Source organism: Hypanus sabinus, chromosome 16 (genome assembly GCF_030144855.1).
Source record: "Hypanus sabinus isolate sHypSab1 chromosome 16, sHypSab1.hap1, whole genome shotgun sequence".
Taxonomy (NCBI): Eukaryota; Metazoa; Chordata; class Chondrichthyes; order Myliobatiformes; family Dasyatidae; genus Hypanus; species Hypanus sabinus.
Window position 1 is genome coordinate 10,324,986 of NC_082721.1, and position 13,362 is coordinate 10,338,347.

The 13,362-nt window shown below is 37.2% G+C and overlaps 1 protein-coding gene across 8 annotated transcripts in view; it reads left to right on the forward strand.

Annotated features, from left to right (window-relative positions):
- zgc:77486 (uncharacterized protein LOC405808 homolog) overlaps positions 1-9,093 on the forward strand; it is a 42,185-nt gene extending 33,092 nt beyond the window's left edge. For 3 of the 8 annotated variants that reach the window (XM_059991109.1, XM_059991111.1, XM_059991110.1), the window contains exon 6: positions 54-4,833. In XM_059991109.1, the coding sequence (XP_059847092.1) occupies positions 54-202 (149 nt within the window). In that variant the 3' untranslated portion in view covers positions 203-4,833. Of the gene's footprint in view, positions 1-53; positions 4,834-5,085 lie in introns of those variants that run through there. The other 5 variants (XR_009516032.1, XR_009516031.1, XR_009516029.1 and 2 more) reach the window with 5 other exon arrangements.
- Positions 9,094-13,362: the final 4,269 nt, after the last annotated feature.

The following is a 13,362-nucleotide window of genomic DNA, read 5'->3' on the forward strand; positions in this document are numbered from 1 at the left end:
AGATAGGGGAGAAATGCTTTTTCTCTAAGGTTCTCCAATTTTATGTCCAACAGGGTTCGATTGTCGATGTGGAAACCTTTTTTGTGGGCTTCACCGCTATTCAGACAAACACAGCTGTCCTTATGATTACAAGGCTGAAGCAGCAGAGAAGATCAGGAAAGAGAATCCTATTGTGGTGGCTGAAAAGATTCAGAAATTATGAACTGCTATATTGTAGCAAAACTTTCATGTGGGAAAAATCCAACATGGTATCTTGAAGAGCCCAGCTTAATACAAAATCTGTTTTTGTGCAAACGGATAGGCATGAGATTGGCAGATGGTTTAGTCAATGGCTTCCTGCTGGTGGAAATTTGCCTTGTGGTACAAATGAAGAAGCAATATTATCAAGTGTGGCAAGTTCAACCAGCAAAGGAATAAGGTGAACTGTACCACACATGCAGTCCCTTTTTCAGCAGTGGGCTTTTGACTGTGCCTTCTGCCTTAATAGTCTACTGAGATCAAGTCTGCAGGGAACCAGGCCAGTGTACCCATTTATGTGCCTGTAGGTACTTGTGCCCCTTCATTACCTGAGTAATGACCTCATTTGGTTTACTTCTATTTTAATGAGCTACTAACTTTGTGTGTCTGATCTAGATGATTATATTCCTTTTCTCCCCTCAGGAAATTACTTGATATATAACAGACACCTGGAATTGTCCAGTACTCTACAGACCGAAAGAACAGACTTAGAAGTTGCCATGGTACACAAAAAGAAATTATGTTGAAATCAATCTAATAAACTGATTAAAATTAGTTTTCACTGTTAAATGAAAAAGCTAAAAATTGCAACTGTCAAACACTATACTGTGTATCATGGCTGCTTTCTGAGTTTAAAAGGTTTATTCATACAGGTAAGTATAGATACATTAATGACGAGATTTCTAAAGTATTTTTATGGGTCTTTATAGCAAGCAGGGGTTAGCCAAAAGGGTCTTTACCCAGGCAAATTAGAGGGACAGTATCTTTTTTTTAGTAAGCTTGCTGTATCAGATTTAGTGATGGATTATACCAAAAGATCACAATCTATTTTTAATGTCAGCCACTTTTGTGGAGATCTTCACAGCATGACTTTAACAGAAAACAAAAAAAAAATCCATGACTGGCAAATGACTTGGGTTTTCTTTGCAGTATTATTGTCTTTATTGAATTTTGAATGAAAATCATTGGGGTTGTGGCATCCAGATTTATTTTGAGGCAACCTGGAGCAAGAGGAAAGTCATTCTGTCTCAAATGGATGTGACACTGGTTTGGGTGTGGCCCGGTTCACTGCACACTTCAAGCTGAGCTACATGCAAATAAATTGCAGTGTTGCGGTCTTATACCTATTTTTTTCCTCCCCCCTTCCTTTTTAATAGCTAATTTCAGCTTTGATAGTTACTCACTTTGTAACAATGTACAGTTTAAACTTGTAAATTGGAAAGGGATGTGGGTGGAAGATGCTGATGACTGAATGCCTTGGGTGCTAGTTGTGTGCTTTTCTTTTTCCCATGATTTCCTTCCTTTAATGAAAAGTATGGTATAAAATGATAATATATTGTAGTTTGCTTGAATTGTGTGTTTCCGGTCATGTTAGTTAAGTTTTGGATTTCTGAAGTTTTGACCAGATGTTGTGCACATGCTCTAACTGTAGCCTTTCACTGTATATTACATCCAAACCAAGCAACTGATCTGTTAGCGTTATATCTGTTGTGAAACATATTTTTTCTTTCTTGGCCCACACACAAATTATGGGGGAAAACAAATCAAAACACTGACTCAATTGCCACCATGTTTCATGCAAAATATCTAAAGACCCTAGTTCATGGTGTGCACTTAAAAAGGAAAATAGCTTCTCAGGAGTACAGTTTGATTTACAGTGTGTTCAATCCAATATATACCTGGTAAGTGGATTGGGGTACTGAGGACAAAACATCCTGAGCAGGCAATTATTTGTCCAGGTTAGAATTGAGATGGTAAAGTATAATGTAACTTTCATTTTAGGCTTCACTGTTAAATTAGTTTGTAAAAGTAATTTTCCCTCAAGTTTTTGTGCTGTGGTCAATTTATACCTTCACAAATCCTGAGACTAATGTGAATTTTGTGAAGTCAAACACATATCAATTTTGTTGGCCTTTCTGTGCTAGACTTTCATTGCATATCGGAGGAATGCAAATCCAAATGTTATATTTTAATAAACACCAGCAATATTAGTCGGTGAAACATTTAATTTTGAAAGCTTACAACTCCTATGCAATTGAAATATGTACTCCAATCATAATGACAAACTTTTAACTGCAAAATACAACCAATAAAAAAGCAACTTCTTACAAAGTCGGATAATGTTAAATGTGCATTACATCAGATCAGTATTACTCCTTCACCCAACATTCCTAGCCTTTTCAAACTGCCTACTAGTATCATGGAGTTGCTGTTTCTATTCTTGGGAGAAAAAGACACCACAGTTGACATCAACTAAGTCTTGTATAGGCGCTGCAGTTTTAGTTGTGTTGAAAATTAAGTACAAGTTGTACCTCAGCTTGTGGAGAATTTACATATCCAGCAAATTTATAAAAGAATTTTAAAGATGGAGTAATTCATTGTTCATTTTGGGAATGGTAGCAGAATCTCGAGCCAGTCCAGCTCTCCAGAGAACTGAAGTTTATGAGCCAACCACCATGCTTTATTATTATCCAAGCCTAATTCTTTAAAACTCAGTGACTTTGATGAAAGAAAAGACTGGTTTTCTTTAGAAGCAGTCTTTAATATTGCTGCTTTTAAACTTGTTTAGAGAATTTTCTTCACACTGTGTAATGTCATAAATTCTCTTAAAATTAGTTGTTTCACTATGCATTAATTGTGGAGAGAATATAAAGCCACTGTTAATTATGTTTTTGATTTTTATTTCAGAAAATTCATTTAGAATTATTCTTAATTGGATCTACCATGTTAAAGAGTCTTAGTTAGACTGTATCAATATGATGCCAATCCTCAAAATGACTTGTGCCCCACATAAACCCAGGTAAATATCAAAATCAATTTTAGTCAAAGCATTAGTTAAATTAACAATACTTATTGCTCTGATTGGCACCCCATTCAAGAATAAACTTCTATTTATGGTCTATCATTAATGCATTTTTCTTGAATTACCCATAATTAAAATTTTTGCAGTGCAAGCTTTTGGATAGGGGGATTTCAGTCTGAATCAACGAAGTTTGAATAGTCCTACCCTGTGTTTAGCTCTTCACCATGTCTCAACAACTCAAAGGGTTTTGTTGTAAATTGTCCAACATAGCAGCCGTCCTTTCACAGCAGGGTGCTTACTACCCACTGGCTGGATCAACAATTATTTTCACTCTGCAAAGGTTGAGTGTGCAATGTTGCCAGCACAGGGAAAGAACTTCCCAGTTGTCTTTGAAAAAATCTGTGGTGCATTTCAACATCAAGCTGAACTAGAGACAACCAGATAAGATCTCCATATTGTCACTCTAAACAGCAATTCCAATACTGCAGTGTTTCCTAGAATGTATTGGACACTAAGGATTGTGTTTGTCATCTTTAGAAATTTCCTGGCATGAGTAGAATTATCTTCCTCATTTCGTTGCACGTTAATACTGCAATACAATGTGTTCAGTGATTGAGGAAATATCATGAATTGGTTAACATTTAAAAGGAAAGTAGGCTTTTGCTATTAAAAGGCTGAGCAATGCTATTTTAAATTCAATTTCATGCAGTTGAAAATGTGTTATAACCTTTTGTCTCCCGTGTTTAATGTTCATTTAGAACTGTAGAGACTATAGTTTTCACGAAGTATTTGCCCTGTTGTTTTTGATGCATTTTTGTGTCATTGATTTATTGCCTAATTGCATAGCATTTTATAAGCACTTTCAAAAAAGGCCTATATAACCCATTTTTACCTGGATAAAAATGTTTATTCACAGTCATTGCTGCTGTTCGTGATTCACATCTTATCCATTGGGAAGCACTCATTGTCTTCAATGTGGATATTGCGTTGTTTTGTCCATCATGCCCCCAGCTGCTGCTTTCCCTTGTCCTTCACCTTTTGTTTGGACATAGCTTGCTGACAAGAAATTGTCTTAGGTGACTTGTCACATTTGGAGCAGGCAGTGAGAATTTAATGTGAATAGTATGCTGTAACAAGGACTTTTACTTTGAAAACCTCTCCTTCTGGATAATAATATGCAGCAAATCAAAGGGAGTTCTTTTTGTGGTTATTTATTTTCCCAGAGAAACAATTGTACTCTAAAATTTTGATCTTTATTTATTGAAACTTTAAGTACAGAAAATGCTGAACTTTTATGTTCAGTTTGCTTAGTAGTGGTTTGATTGAGCAAGGTGAAACATGACTCGGCATTTAAATCACTAAACAATTAGTTGCATTGTTGAAATTTCAGAGTCCTTTTTAAAAAGGATAAAATACAGAATGATATTTTAAAGAAAAGTACATTGATCATTTTAATGTCCATTTTTTTTGTCCCATGGGAAATGTCCTTACTCTTAAGACTGAATGAGAGATTCTTGTTCAGTAAATCTACAAATGACCGATATCGGCAGCATAATGAAACATTGTCCTAGCTTGCAAACTCTTCTGTATTGATTCTCGCAATATAACATGCATAAGTCAAAGCTGAACTATTTGAACATATGATTGTCAAGTTTGATTTTCAGTTTGAAAGGTGCGGTTTTGCCAAGCATGCGCACAAGTATGTGGTATCCCAGACATAACATGATTTTGTGGGTCAGTCTACCTGGATTGAATTCCTCATTTTGTTTTATAAAATAAATTTATTCTAGTTATCTTTTTTTGTGTGGAAGCTTAAATTTGTTAGATTAGAGTTGAGAATATGAATTTTGCTACATTTAACTTAAAATATGTTCTTCATAGTTGAAGTTTTAAATAATTAAGAATTCCTGAAACACTTTCATTGTTAATTCTTGCATTTTATTTGAGGCTAATTTTGCCTCTTTTTAAAAAAGTACTCTCCGTAATTCTTAGTACATAAATTAGTACATCACAAATTAATTTTATGTAATCTTTCCGCTGCTAAGCAGTTTTGTTTTACAAGGTTGAGTCTAAAAGCATCTTCACTATAAACTGAGAATGGGTTTCTGAGTCGAATTACTTCATCAACTGCACAGGAGGCAAGAAACCATCACGGGACTAACTGATACGCAAGAAGATTCATTATGTCCTGTGAAGCCTCAAAGACTGGACTTAATGGTGCCTTTTGAAATGGATTTGTTTTTATAATTACATGGGCTATCAGTACACTGCTCCTTGTAATGAAGTTAGATTACATGTAGCATTTTTGATTTTGTGTGTGACTTGGTGGCAGCACTGAAATTTAACTGTGCAGCCCTTTTTTTAATTTTTTAATCTTGCTCACTTTACCTACTTCCCTATGATAAATCATGGCAGGATTAGTCACTGAAATTGGTAGAGTTCTAAAGAAATTGACTGATTCATAATCCAAGCTTTAAGGATGGAGATTTCTATAAACGGGGGGGGGGGGGGGGGGTAAAAAGAAAGAGCTGGGCTAATTCAGCCCCTAATCAGATGAAATCCTAGCAATTTTTGGGAGGGGGCAGATGTATTTTTTAATGACCCATATTCTGGAAGAGTGGTAAATGACGTGCTGCAAATACATAAAACTGTGAACAAAACTTCCATGACCATCAGTACCAATAAAATGGGTTATTATTTTTTGATGGGAGTGTAGCATTGCCTCTGGTCGGCAATTCCACCATAACGTTACCTGTTTTTCTATTGTAATTCAAAACTAGAGGTGAATAGTTTAATGGTCATTTAATGAGTTGCTTCATAAGTGACCCTCTTTAATGCATTTTATTTTCAATGTGTGGTTTCTTGCCCAGCAAAATGCAGGCTTCTGGCTTAAATTGGTGCATACACTTCATTTACTTTTGTTATATTTTACAATATATTGACTGCATTTATTGTACATTAATTCACTAAAACCCTAGGATTTTGAATTTGTACAGAGCACAATTTATTATATTCAAGCAACACTTGATCTAGCTTGTGTTTGGAAAATGCAATGTGTAAATAAATTGTTGTACACATATAATACCACATAAGGTGATTTCTTGTCAGACACTCGTCAACACTGCCTGGTTTTCACTTAAGGGTTATTCTGCTGAAATGCTAAAATGTAACATTATATAGATTTAAAGATAGTCTGTCCTATGCAATTATCACATTCTTCCCAAAATAACAGAATTCTGCTCTAGAGACATGAGAATATTCTATTGTCCCAGTTTGTGTTAATTAGATATATCCAACAAATGAATATTATAGAGATGTAACTCCATGCAAGCACTGCTCTTGGATAGGAGCCTTTGATAGAAGTGACACGTACTGTTGAGTGACTATAAATGGGAGTGTGTGCATTGACTTTAAGTTTAAATAACTTTGCATTATTCACATTTTTATGGGAGAGCTATTTAAATTTGTATGAGTGTTCTTGAAAGTCTCATTGGTTCTAAGTTTAAACTGAGTTATTTGTGTACTGCATTGTAGTACTTTGCCTCTTTGTACCAAAATTAGAAGTATAATTGTGCAGAGGTTTACAATATCTGACTCCAAGACTTAAAAGCAGACTTTTATTTGCCGACCAACATTTCTACCAATAAGCATGAAGATGCCTAAAATAGAGGACTGATGACTAATCTAAGCTTAAAATGTAGCAATAGCATATTGGAATTCAATCATAATACTACATGATTTTTCACCCTCATCTAATTAAAAATTTGTAGTTTCATTTGTACACAATCTGACTTATCCAGCTCAAGAATAGATTTCACCCCAACACACAAAAAGAACAAATCACTCAAATGGCAGAAAAATGAGCAAAAAACATAGAATATAAAACAAGTTACAGTCATTGAAGCAGTCTAGGAGTGTTCAGTTAAATTTACCACTGTATCTAATGTTGACTGCAGGCTGCAGAACCTGCTACCCTGATCAAAATTGTGCAAAGTAGCAATTTTAAAAAAACAAACACATCATAGCATGAACTGCAGTGTCCAATCCACCAACCACATTCATTAAACCTTACCCAGGATTCCAGCAACAAGAGGGAGAGATGGACTGGTCAAGTGCAGGCAGACAGTGCCTCACCACCTCATCCTCATTGATTTCACTCTTGCTCGATGGTTTAATCAACAAGAAATTGAGTCACTGGTTCTGTAACTGCTGTGCTTCTATTTGCAAAATGGACAAAGGCTGATCTCTGTTAAATATCTGACTGTAATGCAGTAAATAAAGAATTATCCTCAGGAATCTCCCAAGCTAAATAAATCTTAAAGCCTAGTATTTAATTAAAACTTGCAGCTTAGTTTTGATAGAATTAAATGTTCCTTTCAGTTTTGCAGCACAGATCTGCAGAGTAGAGATTTGAGATATCCTGAGTTGAAATCTTCATTTAAACACTTCGAGATTCCTTGTGATTTAGTGACAATATAAAATATCTGGAGTAAGCACTTGAATTCAGCTGTGTGTTGAATGAGGTAGGAGGGTGGATGGATGGAAATTGGCCATTAAAAGACACTTACATGGCTTCCTGTGTCTTATCAAAATTAGACACCCAAGCTGTTTGAACCAAGCAACATAGGAAAGGTGATGGAAAATCTTTAAGCTTAAAGGTAAGGTTGCTAAGTCGGCATTTCAGACATTGGCCAAGAATTATTGAAAGTATAACAATTCAATTTGCTGAAGAAGTTTGACAAATTTCTACAAGTGCAGAGTATCTTGACTAGTTGCATCATGACCTGGAATGGAAATACCAGTGCCCAAGAATGGAAAAAACACAAAAGTGGTGGATGCTGCCCAGTCCATCACAGGAAATATCTAACAAGGAACATAGCCTCATGAAAGCATCCATCATAAATAACCCTCACCATCCAGGCCATGATCTCTTCTCACTGCTGACATCTGAAAGTCCCATCCCACCAGATTCAGGATCAGTTATTACATTAAAACCATCAGGTTCCGAACCAGTGTGGATAACTTCACTCACCTCAGCACTGAACTGATTCAATTTCAAAGATTCTACAACTCATGTTCTCAGCATCATTTGTTTAGTTATTGTTAATTTTTCTTTTGTATTTGCACAATTTGGCTGGCTTTGTGTGTAGATTTTCAGTGATTTTATTGTGTTTGTATCTGTGAATGCCCACAAGAAAATGAATCTCAGGGTAGTATAAAGAGACATTTATGTACTTTGATAATTGAACTGTATTCAAGTGGGTCAACTAGCTGTTCAAGATGGTGATGCCATTGAATACAATGGATATGTGGTTGCAGTTTTACCATTTTGGAATTGGTCAATAGTTAGCACTTGGCAACTGATTCCACAACCTATGGACTCGCTTTCAAGGACTCTGCAACTTGGGTTCTCAGTATTAATTATTATTATTATTGTTTCTTTTGTACATTGATTGTCACTCTGCAGTTTTTAATTGATTCTATTTGTTTATTCTATTGTGAATTCTATTAGAATCTATTGTTAATCTACAAGAAAATAAATCTTGAGCCAGAGTGAAGAGTTTGAGATTGAAACTTGGATGTAAATTGAATGTCAAACTTCCTGAGTCTAATTTAACTTCAGATTAGGGATGGAAATGAAATTTGGAATTTGTGGTAGATGGAAGTCTTTGCAGATGACAGCAAATCTCTGTCACCACTGCTGTCCTCTGAACAAAACTCACTGGGTGGATCTAGTTTACACAACAAAAAAGTAGTGCAAGATACAAAATCAAGTTGAAATGCTAAATAATGTAGAGAAAAGGTCATTGGCCGTAATCCACCAACATCGCAGGACTTGTGTGTGTCCAGGACAACCAAGTGGGCAAGAAACTCATTGTGGACATTGCCCAGCTAGTAAGCTACTTTTTCCTGAAGCTCCCTTCTGCAAAGTACTAAAACAAGAACATCACGTTTCTTCCCCCAGGCAGTTGATCTGATCAACAATTCAAGTTGGACCCCACCCTCTATTTATTACCCCTCGTCACTGCACTGCAACCTCTTTAAATGGTTTTATAATGCTGTTTACATTGTAAATACATATTGGTATTTATGTACATTTTGCTCTGAATCTTGATTTTATATATTATAATTGTTTAATGTTTTTTGCATGTTGCACCCTGACCAGCACCACAGTAAATTCATTGTACTGTATATGTAATGTGCATGGTGGGTAAATTTGATCCAGGGGCTTATGGAGCTTTTTATGTCAAGAGAAAGTTGAAATAACAATATGCAAACTACACTAATGTTGAAAGACTGTTGGAGATATTTACCTAGAAGTAATGAAGACAGATTACTGAAGAATAGTTGTAGACCATTTTGTTATTGTGCCCATCTCCCAAAAAGGTAATTATAGTGGAACAACACCACTTGCTAGAACAATTTTTTCATCTAATGAAGTGTCATTTTGTTAACGTAGATCTCCATTAGAACATGTAGAAAGGACTAAAAATTCCAATTGCATTTTAACCTCTGAGGAAGACACATGCAACATTTTAAAATAGTTTTGGCCTCAAGTGCCCCATCTGTCTTGTGGCATCACATGCTGGAGTTACTTTTAACGTATTGTCTCATCAGCTGATGGTCATGTGTTAGAGGTAGTTCTAGTGTTGATGATCGTGTTCAGTAGAACAGGAGGTTTTGTACTCTGTAGCAGTGAGATCAATGCTGGCATTTGAAATCATTCTTTCAACACAATAACTCATATTTTTAAAATGCTAAAAAAGAAATTTCTGCAAGCCAAAACACAAATCACCATAGTTCCTTATCACTTACCGTACTTATTTATTGAGATACTGCACAGAATAGGCCCTTCTGACCTTTTGAGTTATGCGATTTTCTTTTTTTCCCAATTTAATCGTAGCCTAATTACAGGACAAATTACAATGATCTATTAACCTTCCGACCGGCAGTCTTCTGGGAATAGCTGGGAAGACACAGGATCAGTTCATACCAAAGAAGAAGAAGGATTCTAAAGGGAGGATGAGGCAACTATGGCTGACGAGGGAAGTCAAAGACAAGTATGTAAGCAAAAGAGCAGGCATACAATATTACAAAATTAGTGGGAAGCTAGTAGACTTGGGAACTTTTCAAAACCAACAGAAGGCAACTAAAACTGCATTAAAGAGTGAAAAGATAAGCTAGCCAATATAGAAGAGGATACTAAAAGTTTTTTTTCAGGTATATGAAGAATGAAAATGGATTTTAGACCACTGGAGGAGGCGTAGTAATCTGGAGCAAAGAAATAGTGGGTGAACTGGATAAGTATTTCATGTCATATGTCAACTTCAAGCGTATTGGGGCGAAGAATCACTATTACTAGTCGCTATTACTAAGAAGTACTATGGAAAGCTGATAGGTCTGAAGGTGTAGAAGTCACCTGGACAGGAATGACTTCACTCCATGGTTCTGAAAGGTGTAGCTGAAAAGATTGTGGAGGCATTAATAATGATCTTTCAAGAATCACTAGATTCTGGAAGATTGGAAATTGCAAATGTCACTCCACACTTTAAGAAGGAATGGAGGCAAAAGACATGTAGACACCGTGATAAAATAGGCTGTAATCAGCATGGTTTCCTTGACGGGAAATCATAACTGACAAATTTGTTGGAATCCCTTGAGGAAATAACAGGCAGGCTAGACAGAGAAGAATTGGTGGATATTGAATTTCAGAAGACCTCTGTCACGGTGCCACACATGCTAAACAAGATAAGAACCTAAGGAAAGATACCAGCATGAACAGAAGATTGGCTGACTGGCAGAAGGCAAATTATGTGAACAAAAGGAGTCTTTTCTGTGGCTGCTGGTGTAGAGTTCCACAGAAGTCTGTTGGTCTGCTTTTCATGTGTTTTAATGATCTGGATGATAGAATTCATGGCTTTGTGGTCAAGTTTGCAGATGATGCAAACAACAGGTAATGCTGAGGAAACGGAGTCTTATAATGTTAGAAAGTGTATGGTCATGCACTTTTGTGGAAGAAATAAATGGGCAGCCTGTTATCTAGATGGGGAGAGAATTCAAAATGCAGAGATGCAAAGGGACTTGGGAGTCCTTGTGCAGGATACCCTAATGGTTAACCTCTAGGACTAGGTTGAGTAGGTGGTAAAGAAGGCGAATGCAATGTTGGCTGTCATTTCTAGAGGTATAGAATACAAGAGCAGGGATGTGATGTTGAGGCTGTATAAACATACTTGTGGGACCACACTTGGAGTATTGTGTGCAGTTTTGAGCTCCTTACTTTAGAAAGGATATACTGACATTGGAGAGGATTCAGAGAAGTTTCATGAGAATGATTCCATCAATGAAAGGGTTACCGTATGAGTACTGTCTGACAGCTCTTGGGCTGTATTCCCCGGAGTTCAGAAGAATAAGGGGGGGGATCTCATAGAAACATTACGAATGTTAAAAAGCCTGGACAGATTAGACATAGCAAAGTTTTTTCCCATGGTAGGGGAGTCTAGGTCAAGAGGGCATGACTTCAGGATAGAAGGATGTCCATTTAGACCAGAAATGCGAAGAAATTACTTTAGTCAGAGGGTGGTAAATCTGTGTAATTTGTTACCACGAGTGGCTGTGGAGGCCAAGTCATTGGGTGCATTTAAGACAGAGATAGGTTCTTTATTAGCCAGGATATCAAAGGGTATGGGGAGAAGGTAGCGGACTGGGGATGACTGGTAGAATTGGATTAGCCCATGATTGAATGGCAGAGCAGACATGACGGGCTGAATGGCCTACTTCTACTCCTAGAGAACTTGCCAGCGTTTCTGCATAGAGTTGATGTATGGCTTCCTCCTTGCGTAATACAGTTTCAAGTTGCATTTCTGGATGCAGCGACGGACTGTGTTAAGTGACAATGGTTTTCCGAAATGCTCCCAAGCCCAGGTGGCTATAATTGTCACAGTAGCATGACAGTTTCTTAGGCAGTGCTGCCTGAGGGCTCAAAGATCACGCACATTCAACAGTGGTTTCCGACCTTGCCCTTTACGCACTGAGATGTCTCTGAATTCTCTGAATCCTTTCACAATGTTATGTACTGTAGATGTTGAAAGAGCTAAATTCTTGTTGGGAAATGTTCCTTTTGAACTGACTAACAATTCTCTCACGAATTTTGGCACAAAGGGGTGAGCCACGACCCATCCTTGCTTGCAAAGACTGAGCCTTTGATGGATGCTACTTTTATACCCAGTCATGATACCTCACCTGCTACCAATTAGCCTGCTTAATGTGGAGTCTTCCAAACCGGTGTTACTTGAATATTCTGTGCACTTTTCAATCTTATTTTAACTCTGTCCCAACTTTTGTTGAGTGTGTTGCTGCCATCAAATTCTAAATTTGTGTATATTTACAAAATACAATTAAGTTGGTTAGTAAAACTATTGAAAATCTTTTCTTTGTACTCTTGTCAGTTAAATAAAGGTTCAGGTGAATTAACATATCACAGATTTTTGTTTTTATTGCATTTTGGAAAATATCCTAACTTTTCTGGAAATAGGGTTTGTATATGTTTCTATAAGATCTCTTCTCATTCTTCTGAATTCCAGCAAGTACAGTCCCAGCTGGCTCAATCTCTCCTCTCAGCCTAACCCCCTCATCTCTGGAATCAACCTGGTGAACTTCCTCTGCACCACCTCCAAAGTCAGTATATCATTCTTCAAGTAAGGAGACCAGGACTGCACACAGTACTCCAGGTGTGGCCTCACCAGTACCCTGTACAGTTGCAGCATAACCTTCCTGCTCTTAAATTCAATCCCTCTAGCAATGAAGGCCAACATTCCATTTGCCTTCTTGATAGCTTGCTGCACCTGCAAACCAACCTTTTGTGATTCATGCACAAGCACTCCCAAATCCCTCTGCACAGCAGCATGCTGCATTTTTTTAACCATTAAATAATAATCTGCTCTTGCATTTTTCCTTCCAAAGTGGATGACTTCACATTTACCAACATTGTATTCCATATGCTAGACCCTTGCCCACTCACTTAACCTATCTATATTTCTCTGCAGACTCTCCATATCTTCTGCACAATTTGCTTTTCCGGTCAATTTAGTGTCATCAGCAAACTCAGATACACTACAAGTTGGTCCCCTCTTCCAGATAGTTAATGTATATCGTAAACAGTTGCTGGCCCAGGTTTGACCAGTGCTGTACACTGCTCACCTTCAACCAGAGTCACACCAACTCCCCTCCCTTCCCCCATCCCAGCTTCACTCTGCCTCCTCCTCCAGCTGCCTATCACCCCTCTCATGATTCCTCCTCCTTCCTCTACCCACAGTGCTTTCCCC